Source organism: Dermacentor andersoni, chromosome 11, assembly GCF_023375885.2.
Source record: "Dermacentor andersoni chromosome 11, qqDerAnde1_hic_scaffold, whole genome shotgun sequence".
NCBI lineage: Eukaryota > Metazoa > Arthropoda > Arachnida > Ixodida > Ixodidae > Dermacentor > Dermacentor andersoni.
Genome location: NC_092824.1, coordinates 86344018 through 86356510, shown reverse-complemented (window position 1 = coordinate 86356510; position 12493 = coordinate 86344018). Strand labels below are relative to the sequence as shown.

The window sequence follows — 12493 nt, the reverse complement described above, 5'->3', positions numbered from 1 at the left end:
AGTAATCAAAAGAGTCAAGAAAAATTTGCATGTTGCTCAAATGCTAGGCTTATCGGAAAATAAAAGCTTGTTTCCTGCTAAATTAAAGTGGCTGTGGAAAGATGCGGTATGCCAGAAGGAGGCACAGTATTCAAATGAACCTACTCCCTCCACAAATAATGGTGTCTTTTGCTCGTTCTGGGAGCCTGGCCTGGAGACTAGGCTACCATGAAACACATGTTTCAGTCAAATATGGTGGTGCATTCCACCTGGTTTACAGTTTACTCGTAGTAATTATTGAAAACTATGTACCAGCATAGTAACTTCGGAAGCTATAAAGTGCAATCTTTTTTTCCCCCTTGTGCTCGAACCTCCATTGTCACGGGGTGCCCCTAAAATTTTCGTAGCAACATTGAGGCAGAAACCTGGAAAAATCGGGGAATCGAAAAGTGCAGTAGACAACCTGCATCATAAGCTCGCAGGAAGCGTTTCCTATTTTTCACACCCTTGGTAAGATGGCAGTGGTCTAGCTTCACTTTCAAGACATGTTCATTCCAGAAGGTGTTTAAAATGTTCTTGGGTTGCAGCAGTTCAAAATCGAATATGCAGTCTGGTATTCCCGACTGGAAAACCATTGCACAAGCAAAGTGGATGAAGACGATCTGGATGTCCTACACCTGTCTATGCCATTCACCTTTGCTTGCTTCACATTTTTCAGCTCTAGGCATGCAAAAAACTAGTCTAAAAATGCAGTCTGTCAAGCTTTGTGCATATTAGCTGAATGCTAATACACTGCAGGGAATGATTGTCGAATTTCAAGAGACGCCAAACTCATACAGTGGTTTGCCAAAGAGTTTATTTAGCCTGTGAAAGTACATTATATAATATGCAGTGAAAAAAATAAAATAAGAAGGTTGGATGTCAAAGTGATGAAATTAAGGGAGCAATTTCTTTGGGTTAAATAAATCAGGTTTGGTACTGGTCGTAAAGTTAGACAGGCATACATTAATTCGCTGAAACAATATAGTATAGTACCACAAAGATATATATATATATTATACTCTGAATAGCTATGCAAAACAGCGTCTTTGGGCTAGTTTGGGTAGTGGCACGCAACACATAAAATATACTTTTGAAAGGTAAGGCAGAATACTTGCAACATGTAAAAATATTATTTTACGAAAGGAAAAAAAAAGTATTGCACGACGAAAGCCTGAATAAAAATTAACCACAGCATCCTTCTACACGTAAGTACTTAAACAGACCGACAACATATCTTTAAGGACCCCTTTTTTCAGTGGTGCAACATAAATCTGCCCTCATCATTGAACAACCACTTTTGGGGTTATCACTTTCAGTGTGCTCCGGTTGGCTGGGCCAGCGGACACAATGCAATTTGTTCCAGTTGCACATGAATTCACATAACAGGGTGACTTGATGCATGACACAAAACCATGACAGTACGACTACAAAAAATGAGCGATACTGCCTGCGCAAAAGGAAAATTAATTTCTTTTAGGTGGTGCAATTCACCCACTCCCAACTGTGCCATGTATAACAGGTTCATCCAAATAACGGAAGTTGCAACTTTTCAACATAAACATATCTGCAATCGCAAATGCATTTTATGTCGATATTTTTCACCTGCATTGGAGGCTTCATAAAATTCACGTGCTGATCCGATGTCTGTCCATTTTAAAAATCCCGCCTCACTATCACCAGCAACAACACCACCCTGAATATCCATGGCAGCTCTGTACAATGCTTGAGAGCCATGCAAAAAAAAAAAAAAAAAAAAAAAATTCAGCTATCACTAAGTTGCTGCAATGTATATTCACATTGATGCATTTGCAAAAGAACACTACATCTGCTTGTTAAACCGGGAACGCAATAGACACCGGGTAAAAAAGAATGTGAGGTTAGTATTGAAGATGTATCTAATGTATAATATAAACCACAGACGGATAAAGGAGTCCTTAGCAGTGTGTACTATACAACCCAGACACTGATAAAAAAGAAATGTAAATAATTTTAGCAGCGTGTATACTTTTGAGCTGTAAACAACTGGCGAACCAGAAAAACAATATTTTGTTTTGTTTTTGCAACAGTAACTAATAGAGAGCTAGGTTGGAAGCACAAATGTTAAGAGAGCTAGCAGGTCTAGCTTCTAAGGCAAATGCCTACAGTGCGAAGAGGCGGGCGAGCTTGGCAATCCTATGCTGCACCGGCCCACTTGACAAAGGCTCTTGGCCCCTCGGCTTGTATGTCAGCGCGTCCGTTCGCAGTTATCACAGTGCCGTCCCTCTTGATGATGATGAGGGTGGGAATACTGCTGACGCCATACTTGGTTTTCAGCTCCCTTCATATTTGGTGGGTTAAAAAGGATAGAAGAAAAGGACCTTTAAAAAGGAGTACTGACACACATTATTATGATTTGTAAAAGCGCTACTACATGATTCTTGCACGTATAAAGGTAACTTAGCAAGCATGCAGGTTGGGAAGCACATATAAAAATGCTTTCGTTTGATTATACGAAGGTTGTCTCGACATGCCAGACCTGGCATCGTCAATGTTACAGTGATGTCATGACACACAGCAAAATTTGGCCACATCGTGTATTAGTAAGGCTAGATAATAATACAAACTGTAAGTGTGAAACTAAAATGCAAGCCAAACAGCGACCCTGGTTGGAGTTGCGGATTTCCGAGTGTCTTTCTTTTAGAGCATAATGAAGCATAAAATAAATATGCTGAAACATCCCGCAGTTGGCAAAGCTTTTCACTTGCAAAAATAACCAGAAATTCAAATGCCTACTTCTCAGTACCCAGCTTAAGCTTTGATACCTAAGTATGCTAAGTAATACTTAAGTACATGGGGGAATCTGGCCTGTATTTGCAAACCTTCCATTGCATAGGAGCATTTCTTTATTTGCTGCCATTCGGGCACCAGCAATCGTTGTGAATTGAGACAAAAACTTTTTACACAAAACTTTTCTCATTTACCAGCGTTCAGGCACTGGCTACTCATCACAGCTATTTTCATGATACTCAAATGATCACCACAGCAACAACCAAACACAGTTGCTGTTTTGCCATTGGCCAATGTTCAGGCACTGGCTACTCAACAAAATTATTGATATTTAGATACTGCGATGCCGTAAAGGAATTTGAGCAGTGTGGGTTTATACAATCAAGAGTATTACAAACAATTGGCAGGAAGAAACTAGCCAGCCATAGCAACGACCAAGCGCAGATGGCACAAAACTTGGTTGGTGAGTGTGCAACTCATCATACCGGTCGTCTTTCTAATTTGGCAATCACTGCAGCAATGACCAATCACAGGTGGCACTTATGCTTGTTAATATGGGCCCATTTTGCTGACCACAGCCTAAGAAACCAGCCGAGTACTCACTGTTGGAATGTGTCGCCGTGCTTAATGGCGTACCACGCCCCATGGCTCTCTTCCATGTATTTCAGCATGTCTGCATTGGAGCGGTCCGACGAGATGAAGACAACTTCGATAGGTGCCGCGCACTCCTCCTTCATTTCCTTGTACGCTTCGGCCAGTACTGGCGTGAACATGCGGCATGGCGGGCACCAATGGGCTGAGAAGTACAGGGCCACGGCTTTGGCATCGCCAAGAGCCTTCTCTGCTTGGTGCTCGCTGCCATCCTTAAGCACAAGCGTCTTGCCCTTGAAGATGTCCATGTCTTTCACCTGGGAGAGATACCAATGCGAGAGGCTCACAATCAGCTATGTTAGTCGGGTATGAAGGCTTGCATCATGAATAACAATGCTAAGAGGCTCACGTTGGTGTAGCCGATTTGTATCAATGCTTTGAAAGACAGCACAAAGGTGACAGAAGCACAGATAACAATTAGACTGGCAGCCATGTCAACTTTATTGTGTCCTTTTGAATGTCACATGATGTGTAAGCTGTAAACCTCCATTCACGATATCCTAAGCGAAATTGTCCTTTTGAAGGGTAGTTGAAATAGATTTCTGGGTACTGCCTAACGGCCACACAGGAGGTCCACAAAATTTAAAGCCATGAGCAACGGTTCCTTTAAACTGGACGAAAAGCAGTACAATTTTCTGTCCACCCCGTCTTTCTGAGCTGTTTGCAACTAATTAAAATATTTGAAAGAAAAGTAGTGACAATGATGGTCGGTTTCACGTTAAACAATACAATGCCCACATTTATTTTGATGCAACGGATTTCTAAAATTTAGTCATTCCAGATTGCGTGTACGTCACAATGGACAATTATTCCTCTGAATGCACATCTTTGAGCATGGCCATTTGTTCATATAACCATTTCCTTAATATATTTATGCTATCCACTTACTGCAATCCACTTACTATATGCTACTATCCAAAATCGGGATCTCATTTCACCTAATACATTAAGTCAAAAGAAAAGCAAGCTAGGTATCTGGCGTGGAAAAATGCACGTGTCTCTATATTAAGACGCGCCGACCACTTGCAGCCAAACTGCCAACATTTTTTCAAATGTTTCTAAACGTTGCAACAGCTCGGATCAACGTAGCTGTCTCTATTTCGTTGCCGGCAGCGGAAAGGCGGAAGTTCCGATAGCATCGGGCAGCGGTAGACTTCTGACGCCGTGAATCACTCGCCGATGGTGTAGACTGGCGCGCTTTCGCTGACGCGTGCCAACATGTATTCGCGGCAAGCTTCCTCCTACGCGTTCGCTTTGCGCCTCGAGGCGTGCAAAAGCTCGTGGCTGAATGTTGCAAACGCCATGCCGCGCTCACGTGGCCAAACTTGATAGGGGGTGCATGGATTGCATTTCGATCGCTACGATTGTACGTACGCTCGCATGCGCGATGAGGAGTCTTCTTTCAGAGATAATTTGGATGAGAACGTGCAACTGTAAACTGCGACTGTGCGCTTTTCCGCAATTAGTTCCAACCCAAATACGCGTGGAAAATCCCGTTTTTGTTTGTTTCCGGGATAAGCCACGCAGGACAAGCCCGATCCGATGCACCTGAGTTTCGTCTCGTGCTGCGCCGAATTTCTCTCCCGCTTGCTTCCCCACATTTGAATACTTCTTGATAGCGCTGTCTTCAGCCTGGTTCATGACCAAAATCGAGGTTCATTCTGAAACTGCATGCTTAGCAGTTTAAACTGTGGAGCAGTGATGAGACGGCATTCTAAAGGCAACTAAGCGGCGCAGCTGCTATCAAAGCATGCGTTTTAAACAGCAAAATCGGGTTACAGCTGCTGCTCCGCGCTGATCGCTTGCCACAGCTTTGCCAAACGCACCGACAACAAATTGCTCGCGATCCGTGCTAGCGCTCAGCCGTTGCCACATCAGCCACAAGCTACAATACTCACAGGCAGCTCGCTTATCGCACAAACAAACATTTCACAGAAGACGGCAACTTACGATTCAAGAACAGTGCCGACAAACAAACACGGAGGCTGTATGAGTTTCGTCGGCCTCGACACCACGACAGTCTCACTGGTCGCACCGACTAAACGAGGGCGTGTACTTGATGGGAATCCAGGCGAAAGCCGAGCTGTCTTGCAGCGGCTTTAAATGGAACGCGAACGCAGCGAACGCGTGGCCAAAGAAGGAATCTGTGCTGTAAAGTGCGCGTTTTTTTAAAATTGTTCATTTTCGAAGATTTTTTTCGCTACATTTTAATCTTGTTAAACAAACTTCCTAATGATTTCCCTCCTATACTTGCATTGTTATTGTTTACACTTGTAGAAACCGCAACGATTGCGAAAACATTGGCATTCGCCCAAAGTGCTCGATTCCTATACGACTACAAAGCTGGTGTTCATAACCCATTGTGGCCTTACGGCTGTGCCTTGAGTCTTGGGCTACAGTAATAAAGTCTATTATAATTTTGGGTCATAACACTGGGGTTGACAGACAGCACATATGCTCTCAATGGCACTGTTGCAGTACCTGCATCTTAGGGGGCTGCATGAGATCTGTTTGAGGCTTTTTTTTTTAAGCTCTCATGCTTTATGGCAAAAGCCAACGAATTAACTCTCTTGTTACCAGGCTTGTAGAAATCGATCAATTTGATTGACAGTTTTTCTAGGCGTTGTTAAACAAAAGATTGCAATACCCCCTAATGCAATATTTCAGTGCAGCTGTATACGTGTTTTCGTTTCGCGATATATTGGCTGGCGCGGACAATCTGTCTTGTGCAGCACGTTGCAAACGGAGCGACGTGTGGCGCGACTGCCTCACTAATCGGGAGATCGCGAGAGGCGGCGCGTGGGTAACGCGTGGGCGCGATTCACAGCAGCCGCCGCAGACAGACCTCCGCTCATGCAGCGCTTTGTTCCCATATAGATGAAGCGCGCTACTCTGGCGCCATCTCATAGCCATCGTCGCCGCAAAGCGTGGCACCACGCTTCTCACACTTTCGCCATACCCTCCTCCCCGGCTTCCCGCCTCATTGTTACGCTGCGCCCTCCTCCCCTTTCCTCCTCGCGCTCTCTTCGCTATCGTCGCCTTTAATCTCCCGCTGCGCTCCGAGTCCGCTTTCATCCTTTGCTGTCCTTTTTCGCTCGGTTACGAGGGACAACGCCTGCGCTCGCCGCAGAAACGGGCGCCTAATGAGCTCTAAAAATTCGACTGGAAGTATCGTCGAAACTTGCCTCCACTGCTTTTTTAGCTCTTCCGAAATAGACGACGAAAAATTGGCGCTTTGGTCGACTCAGTCACCTGATTTTTAAACGACAGCATCAGTGAAGAGGCAGAAGCTTCTGTCGAGATGCCCTATTTTCAAATCCGACGTCTAGACTGTTTTGACGATGTCTCGAACAACGGTAGGTGCTCGTGAGTGTGTGTGCTGTTGTGATAATTGTTTTCGGCTAATATCGAGTGCAATTTTATTGTTCTTCCCGCGATTGTTTTTACCCACTGAACGTTTCGACAGCGCGTGCGCAAATTATTACGAGCTATCTTTCCCATCGTGTGCAGCTTTCACACACACGAAAGCACGCAGTCGATTTCAGACCTACCTTCCACCGAAGCTTGACTATAGAAAGACTGATCTCTTACATATTGAACGAGCCCTGTGCAAGTGCCTTTATTCATTATTGTAGAATATTGTGCGACGTTCCATGCTACTGTGCACTACTGTACAGGAACTGAACAAAGCATGTGGAGATTGCTGCGCCAGTTGGATGTGTATTGTTTGATGCAGCTTGCCTGCACAGAAAAGCTGATCGAGCGCAATAATCAAGTATTGCGAGGCTTCTGCATGCTCCGTGATCTGACAACCTTTGCTTCGTGCAATGAGTAAAAAACGAATGCTCGCTGCACAACTGGAAATTACGCGATTTCCTATCTGCGAAGCTGCTGCTTTTCCGCATAGCATAGGCATAACTATGCCTAGTGTTGATGCCACTAAGTCTGTTCAATTTTTTTTTTTTTTTTTTGCGTAGTCTACCTTACGAAATTTGGGAACTAGGAGCCTTCTTTTACTTTAAGTATTTTTACTAAATATAGCAGATTATTACTTTCGTGTTTCTTGAGATGATCCTCCGAAGTTTCACATGCGTATTCTCAAAATCTGTTTGAATAATTATTGCGTGCTTTACATACATTAAGTGCACCGGTGATTAATCTATAATTTGATGCATAATGACACACATTGTGAATACTACGTCTTGAAATAAAACGTTAAAACATAGAAGGGCCGGAAATGAACATATTTCTAGCGGCAATGAAAGTGCTCTAAAAAAAAATAAACACTGAGTTTATCATTCAGCTGGACGTCGATGATGTCACAATGGCCTGGTCAACCGTGACAATCGAGAAGGAAGCGTGTGGCTCAGGGACAAGCAATGAGGTGCGCTTAGCGCGAGACGTGCCCGTAGCACGAACACAACGTGTAGCCCGCGAACGCGTTGCTATACTCACAGGTCCCCCGAGGAAGTGTTCCCGCCAGTGTTACGCCACATTTACAAACGTGCGAACTCCTCTAAGAAGTTTCGCGACACAACGTTCGAAAAAAAAAAAGAATTAGAAAGAAAGAAAATAGAAACAATGCGACCGTCGGCTGTCCCTCGAAATGAGGCCATTGCGATGAGGAGCATGATCCGGTTGACTGGGTATAGCCCATGCATCCAAAGAACCAGATTACGAAGAAACTGTCAGTCACACTAATATATGTATTGCAAGCGGCAGTCATGTAGAAAAACTATGAACATCATGACCTTGACGACACATTAGAGAACTTGCCGTAGTAATTAATTATGCTGGATCAATCTAGATGCCCTTGACTATGTTGCAAGCTGCTTAATTATTAACTGCGAATTTTTTTTAATGAGAAAGCCTTAGATCTCTATGTTTCAAGGTCGCGTTGTGAGGTACAGAAAATCGGAGTGCTTGTGCCTCTGCTCGCGCGTTCGTCGTCGTCGTCTTCCACATTGCTGCCGCGTCAATGCCGCTCATCATTCCAAGAAAGGCAGTTAATTAAGGCACTCGAACCGACGACATTTGGTGGGAGTAGAACCCACTGCCTTTGGTGTTACTTAGGGCGAAGTAGATTAAGGCGCAGGTAATAAAGGTAGCTTTAAGGCACTCGAACCGACGACCTTTAGTGGGAGAAAACAATAAGTAACGCATTCGAATGAGAAGGTCGAAAGAGAGAAAAAAAAACATCTTGAATGAACATAAGGATGGCTTGATTTGCAGGAGTGGTCCCCTCTTCATGGGACTCTACGCGCTGTCATGGCTGCGACCGCCCTCTCAACAACACGATCTGGTCCGAGAGGCGGAAGCTGGGCAGCTGCGTCCCCCCACTGCTCTTTTGGGGGTGGTGGTATAGAAGAGGCAAGTCTGGATTTTGTTTGCAATCTATGACAATGTGCCAGAGTGTGTCTAGCTGTTCGCAGTATTTACATTGTTCGTCATATAGAGTAGAGGAACATCAGATGGAGCCTCCTTGGGGGAGGAAACGTGTTGGTTTGCAACAATCTGAGTGTTGTCTCTTGCGTCTTCGTGAGCTTTGGATGCGGTGGTGGGAGTGTTCTGCGCTTTAGTCTGTAGTGCTGAGTGATTTCTTGGCATGTTTTCACTCATTCAAAACGCAACTAGTTTTATTCGTTACGGTCGTTTAAATCTTCAGTGCAACATTCCTACTGATGCGCGGTTTCTAGACTTTGAAGGGTCGTCTGACAAAGCGAACCGCACTTAACCTTTTTATTTCCTAACTCAATGTAAGCAGTTGGTTTATTTCCTAACTCAATGTAAGCACTTTCGCCCGTTCCGATCTCTTATTGCAATAGCAATTATATGAACACTCCAGGCGCATTTCTGCCATCGGCGTCGCCGTGAGGTTCCGTATAAAGTCCAAGGGCGATAAAATGCGCGCCGTATGCTGTATGTGCGAGTGGAATCGTGCGAGGGTGAGCTGGCGATCGCAGCTAAATCTCGCGCACGCAATGGAGGAAAGCGGGGACGAAGCGCGCCGCCTTCCGTCGTGCACGAGTCTTCGGAGTGAGGGTAGGGAGGGGGATGTGTGTTATACTCCGGGCGGCCGCGCGGCCCCGGCTGGGCCACCAGGGTGTCTACCAACCGGGAAAACCGGGAATTTGTAGGGATATTGAGTAGTGTGGAAAAACTCAGGGGAAACTCAGGGAATTTATGCCTCTATCAGAGAAAATTAGCTGCAATTTTATTGAAAGCGCCGAAAGTTGCGGTAATGCTGGCTCGAGTAACAGACAGGAATTGTAATGAATCGTCTTTGACGTCCTGTCGTCGGCTGGAAGAGTTGCCAGAGTATAGCCAAGGACCGACTTTCCGGATTCCCGATAACTTGGACGGCTTCGCGGCACTACCACGTACCCCATAGAGTCAATGTATCGGAACGCCTGAAATTTCGGACGCAAGAACTCTTCGCCGTCCAATTTTCCGGATATTTTGCAGTGACCGCAGGTTCGAAACGGCATTAATCAAAGCCACCTATGCTGCCATTTTGATTACCTCGCCGCCTCGAACCGGCGCTCTCGCACGCAGATCCGCTGGCAGCCGTAGCCACCACTGCGGCAACGCCAGGCCTAGCTGCTTCCACGTTCGCTAAGAAGCTTCTTGCCGTTCGGTGCCTTGTTTTTTATTGAAAGAATTCGCTGCTGTCCGCAATGGCAGCAATGACTACCACCTTTGTGGTCCTCGGGATTGGTTTGGAAGCTTGGAAAGCACGATGCGTTGTATAATGGCAATTCCCAAAAGTCAGCTTTGCCTTTATACAGAAATGTTACTTCGTGAAGCATACGTAAAAGTATTGCAGTGAAGCATAACAAGCGTGGGAAGGGGCTATTGTCACGGGACACAGTATGTATTCCTTAATTATACACGGTTGCACCCGGCATTTCCCGTCACAGTACGAGCACCGATATGCCTAATACGTGTACCGACAGGCTTTCAGAGCGTTTTCAAATGTGCCTGTGGCGGCTTGAGCCCGTAAGGGCAGTAAAGGACATGAATACGGTATATTTTTTTCCAGCTGGCCGATTTTTCGGACGTCTTCGCGCCCCCTAAGGAGTTCGAAAAATCGGACGTGAGCAATAAGACGCTTCAAATGGTCCGTGGGGCGAACGAGTGGCAGAAGGAGGAGAAGAAAAGAAAGCACCTACGCATTGAGTAATGAACGGGAAAGGAAGCCTGGTGCCGCCGTTTTGAAGGAGCTTGAGCTCAAAAAACAGTGTTGGCGGAAGCCGAGATGCAGGTGTCCCTAATCCAAACCAAAATAAACTCTTTAAAGCAGTGAAACACAACACTGAGGCGTCGTGCGCGGGCTGAGAGTATGTCAGGACAGTTGAGGTTGACTTACGAGCTGTTGAGAGAGAATCTCAATTGTGACAAAGTTCGGGCCTCATACCACTGAGCTTGCTAGATAGTTGATAGAAATAGCTCATATTCGAAAATATTTGCTTTTGTATGCATCTCCTTTTTATTCGTATTTGAGAATGTCAGACTCCATATGCAATTTTTTCCGAATACATTTTATTTGTTGTGCATTTTACTAACCCCTCCCTTCTATTCTCTTTTTGAATAACATAAACACTACTCCTTAGTATTCAAATTGGATTAAGTCGTCTTATTTAAATTTTTTTTTCACATGCTTACTAGAGAGTGACAGCATCTGGCGATATGATATCAGCCCGTCTTAACATAAAACATAGTTCTACATCACTCAGGGAATTTCGCAAAGGCACTCGGGGAATTAGGAAATGTCAACTTGGTAGAAACCCTGACCACTGTGTCTTGAAAGCCATCTGCGATGGGCACATGGTGCGCGCTGCGCTGTGTTTTGCATTTTAGAGCGAAAGCTCAACGTACGCAATGTCTCGCAAGGTCATTCATCGCGTCGCAATGAACTTGAGCCGCAGGAGCGCGATCGTGGCAGGTGTGACGTCACTCCACGTGATCCGCTGCGGAGAGGCGTCGCAGATGCGCTCGCTCGGAGCCTCGCCGCTGTGGTACCACGTGACTAGGCGAGGGCTGGCTGCTTCGCCGACGCTTGGTCGCTCGGTCTCGCCATGGATGGCGCGCTGGCTGGGCCGTCTGTGGCCGTGTAATCTAATCATCCAGTAGATATAGCTAGACAGCAGGCTGCGAAACCTCAAAGTTGCCTGCTGAAACAGCGGAGCAAAGAGAGGCCAGATTGGCACGTTATAGAGAAGCTTACCAAGCGCGGAAGCGTGCCAAGACCGAAGCTACTGCAACCGCCGCTGTCCTTCAGCAACACGAACAATAACAAGAATAATGGGATGAAGCCGTGGTTACAAACAACGCCACCCACAACGAACGTTTGACGAACCACACCTTTCGGCTTGCGGCAAGCTCGACAGCGATGGCCAGGTTTCACCGTGACTTGACGGACAACCCATTCGGTGACGTTTGTAACGCGTGTGAAAGACTGTGGGGTAACTTTAATGAAATACTGTGTGCATAGTCTTTGCAAAATCAAGCCAAACAGACTTTCGCTCGTGATAACTAGATTTACAAGAGCTAAACCTCAGCGAATGTTTTTTACTTCGTGTTGATGCGAGCGGAAACACGAAGGTAAAATCGCTCGCTGCTGCTGCCGCGTTTCCTCACTGCAGCGTTTTGACAGCCTGTTTTCACGGTCATCGAGTGAGATGGGTTCATGTTTGCTTGTGCGCGCGTGGCACCATGCTTGTTAATTTAGTTAGTGTGCCGATAAAACTACTATTCTTACTTCGCATAGCTGTCCACTAAATGGTCTTCCGGGCGAAACTGCGACTTTTTCAACTTCTTAAATTTTACGCTCCCAAGTTATGTGTGCGCATTAACGGTGGTGTGTGCACGCTGAAATTTCAACCACTGTGATGGCTTTTTGGCGTGCACCAAAATCACTGCACAATAGCTTTTGCATTCTTCGTCTGTCTTAACTTGGCTGTCACAGACAGAATTCAACCTTGCGGCGTCGTCCTCATCCACATCATCAAACACACACAAAAATACACAAAATAACACAATAGACGTACAAATT

The 12493-nt window shown here is 45.5% G+C and overlaps 1 protein-coding gene across 2 annotated transcripts; it reads right to left on the bottom strand.

The window, feature by feature from the left end:
• Nucleotides 1-817: 817 nt before the first annotated feature.
• Nucleotides 818-5495, bottom strand: LOC126518008 (nucleoredoxin-like protein 2). Of its 2 annotated transcripts, none has more exons than XM_050167850.3 (3): nucleotides 5389-5495; nucleotides 3391-3695; nucleotides 818-2338 (listed from the first exon to the last, which is right to left on the bottom strand). In XM_050167850.3, the coding sequence occupies exons 2-3, from the start codon at nucleotides 3684-3686 to the stop codon at nucleotides 2194-2196; spliced, it is 441 nt and encodes a 146-aa protein (XP_050023807.1). In that variant the 5' UTR covers nucleotides 3687-3695; nucleotides 5389-5495; the 3' UTR covers nucleotides 818-2193. The 2 variants fall into 2 exon arrangements, with proteins under 2 accessions (XP_050023807.1, XP_054920350.1); XM_055064375.2 differs by lacking the exon at nucleotides 5389-5495 and adding an exon at nucleotides 4813-5259.
• Between the last annotated feature and the right edge of the window lie 6998 nt (nucleotides 5496-12493).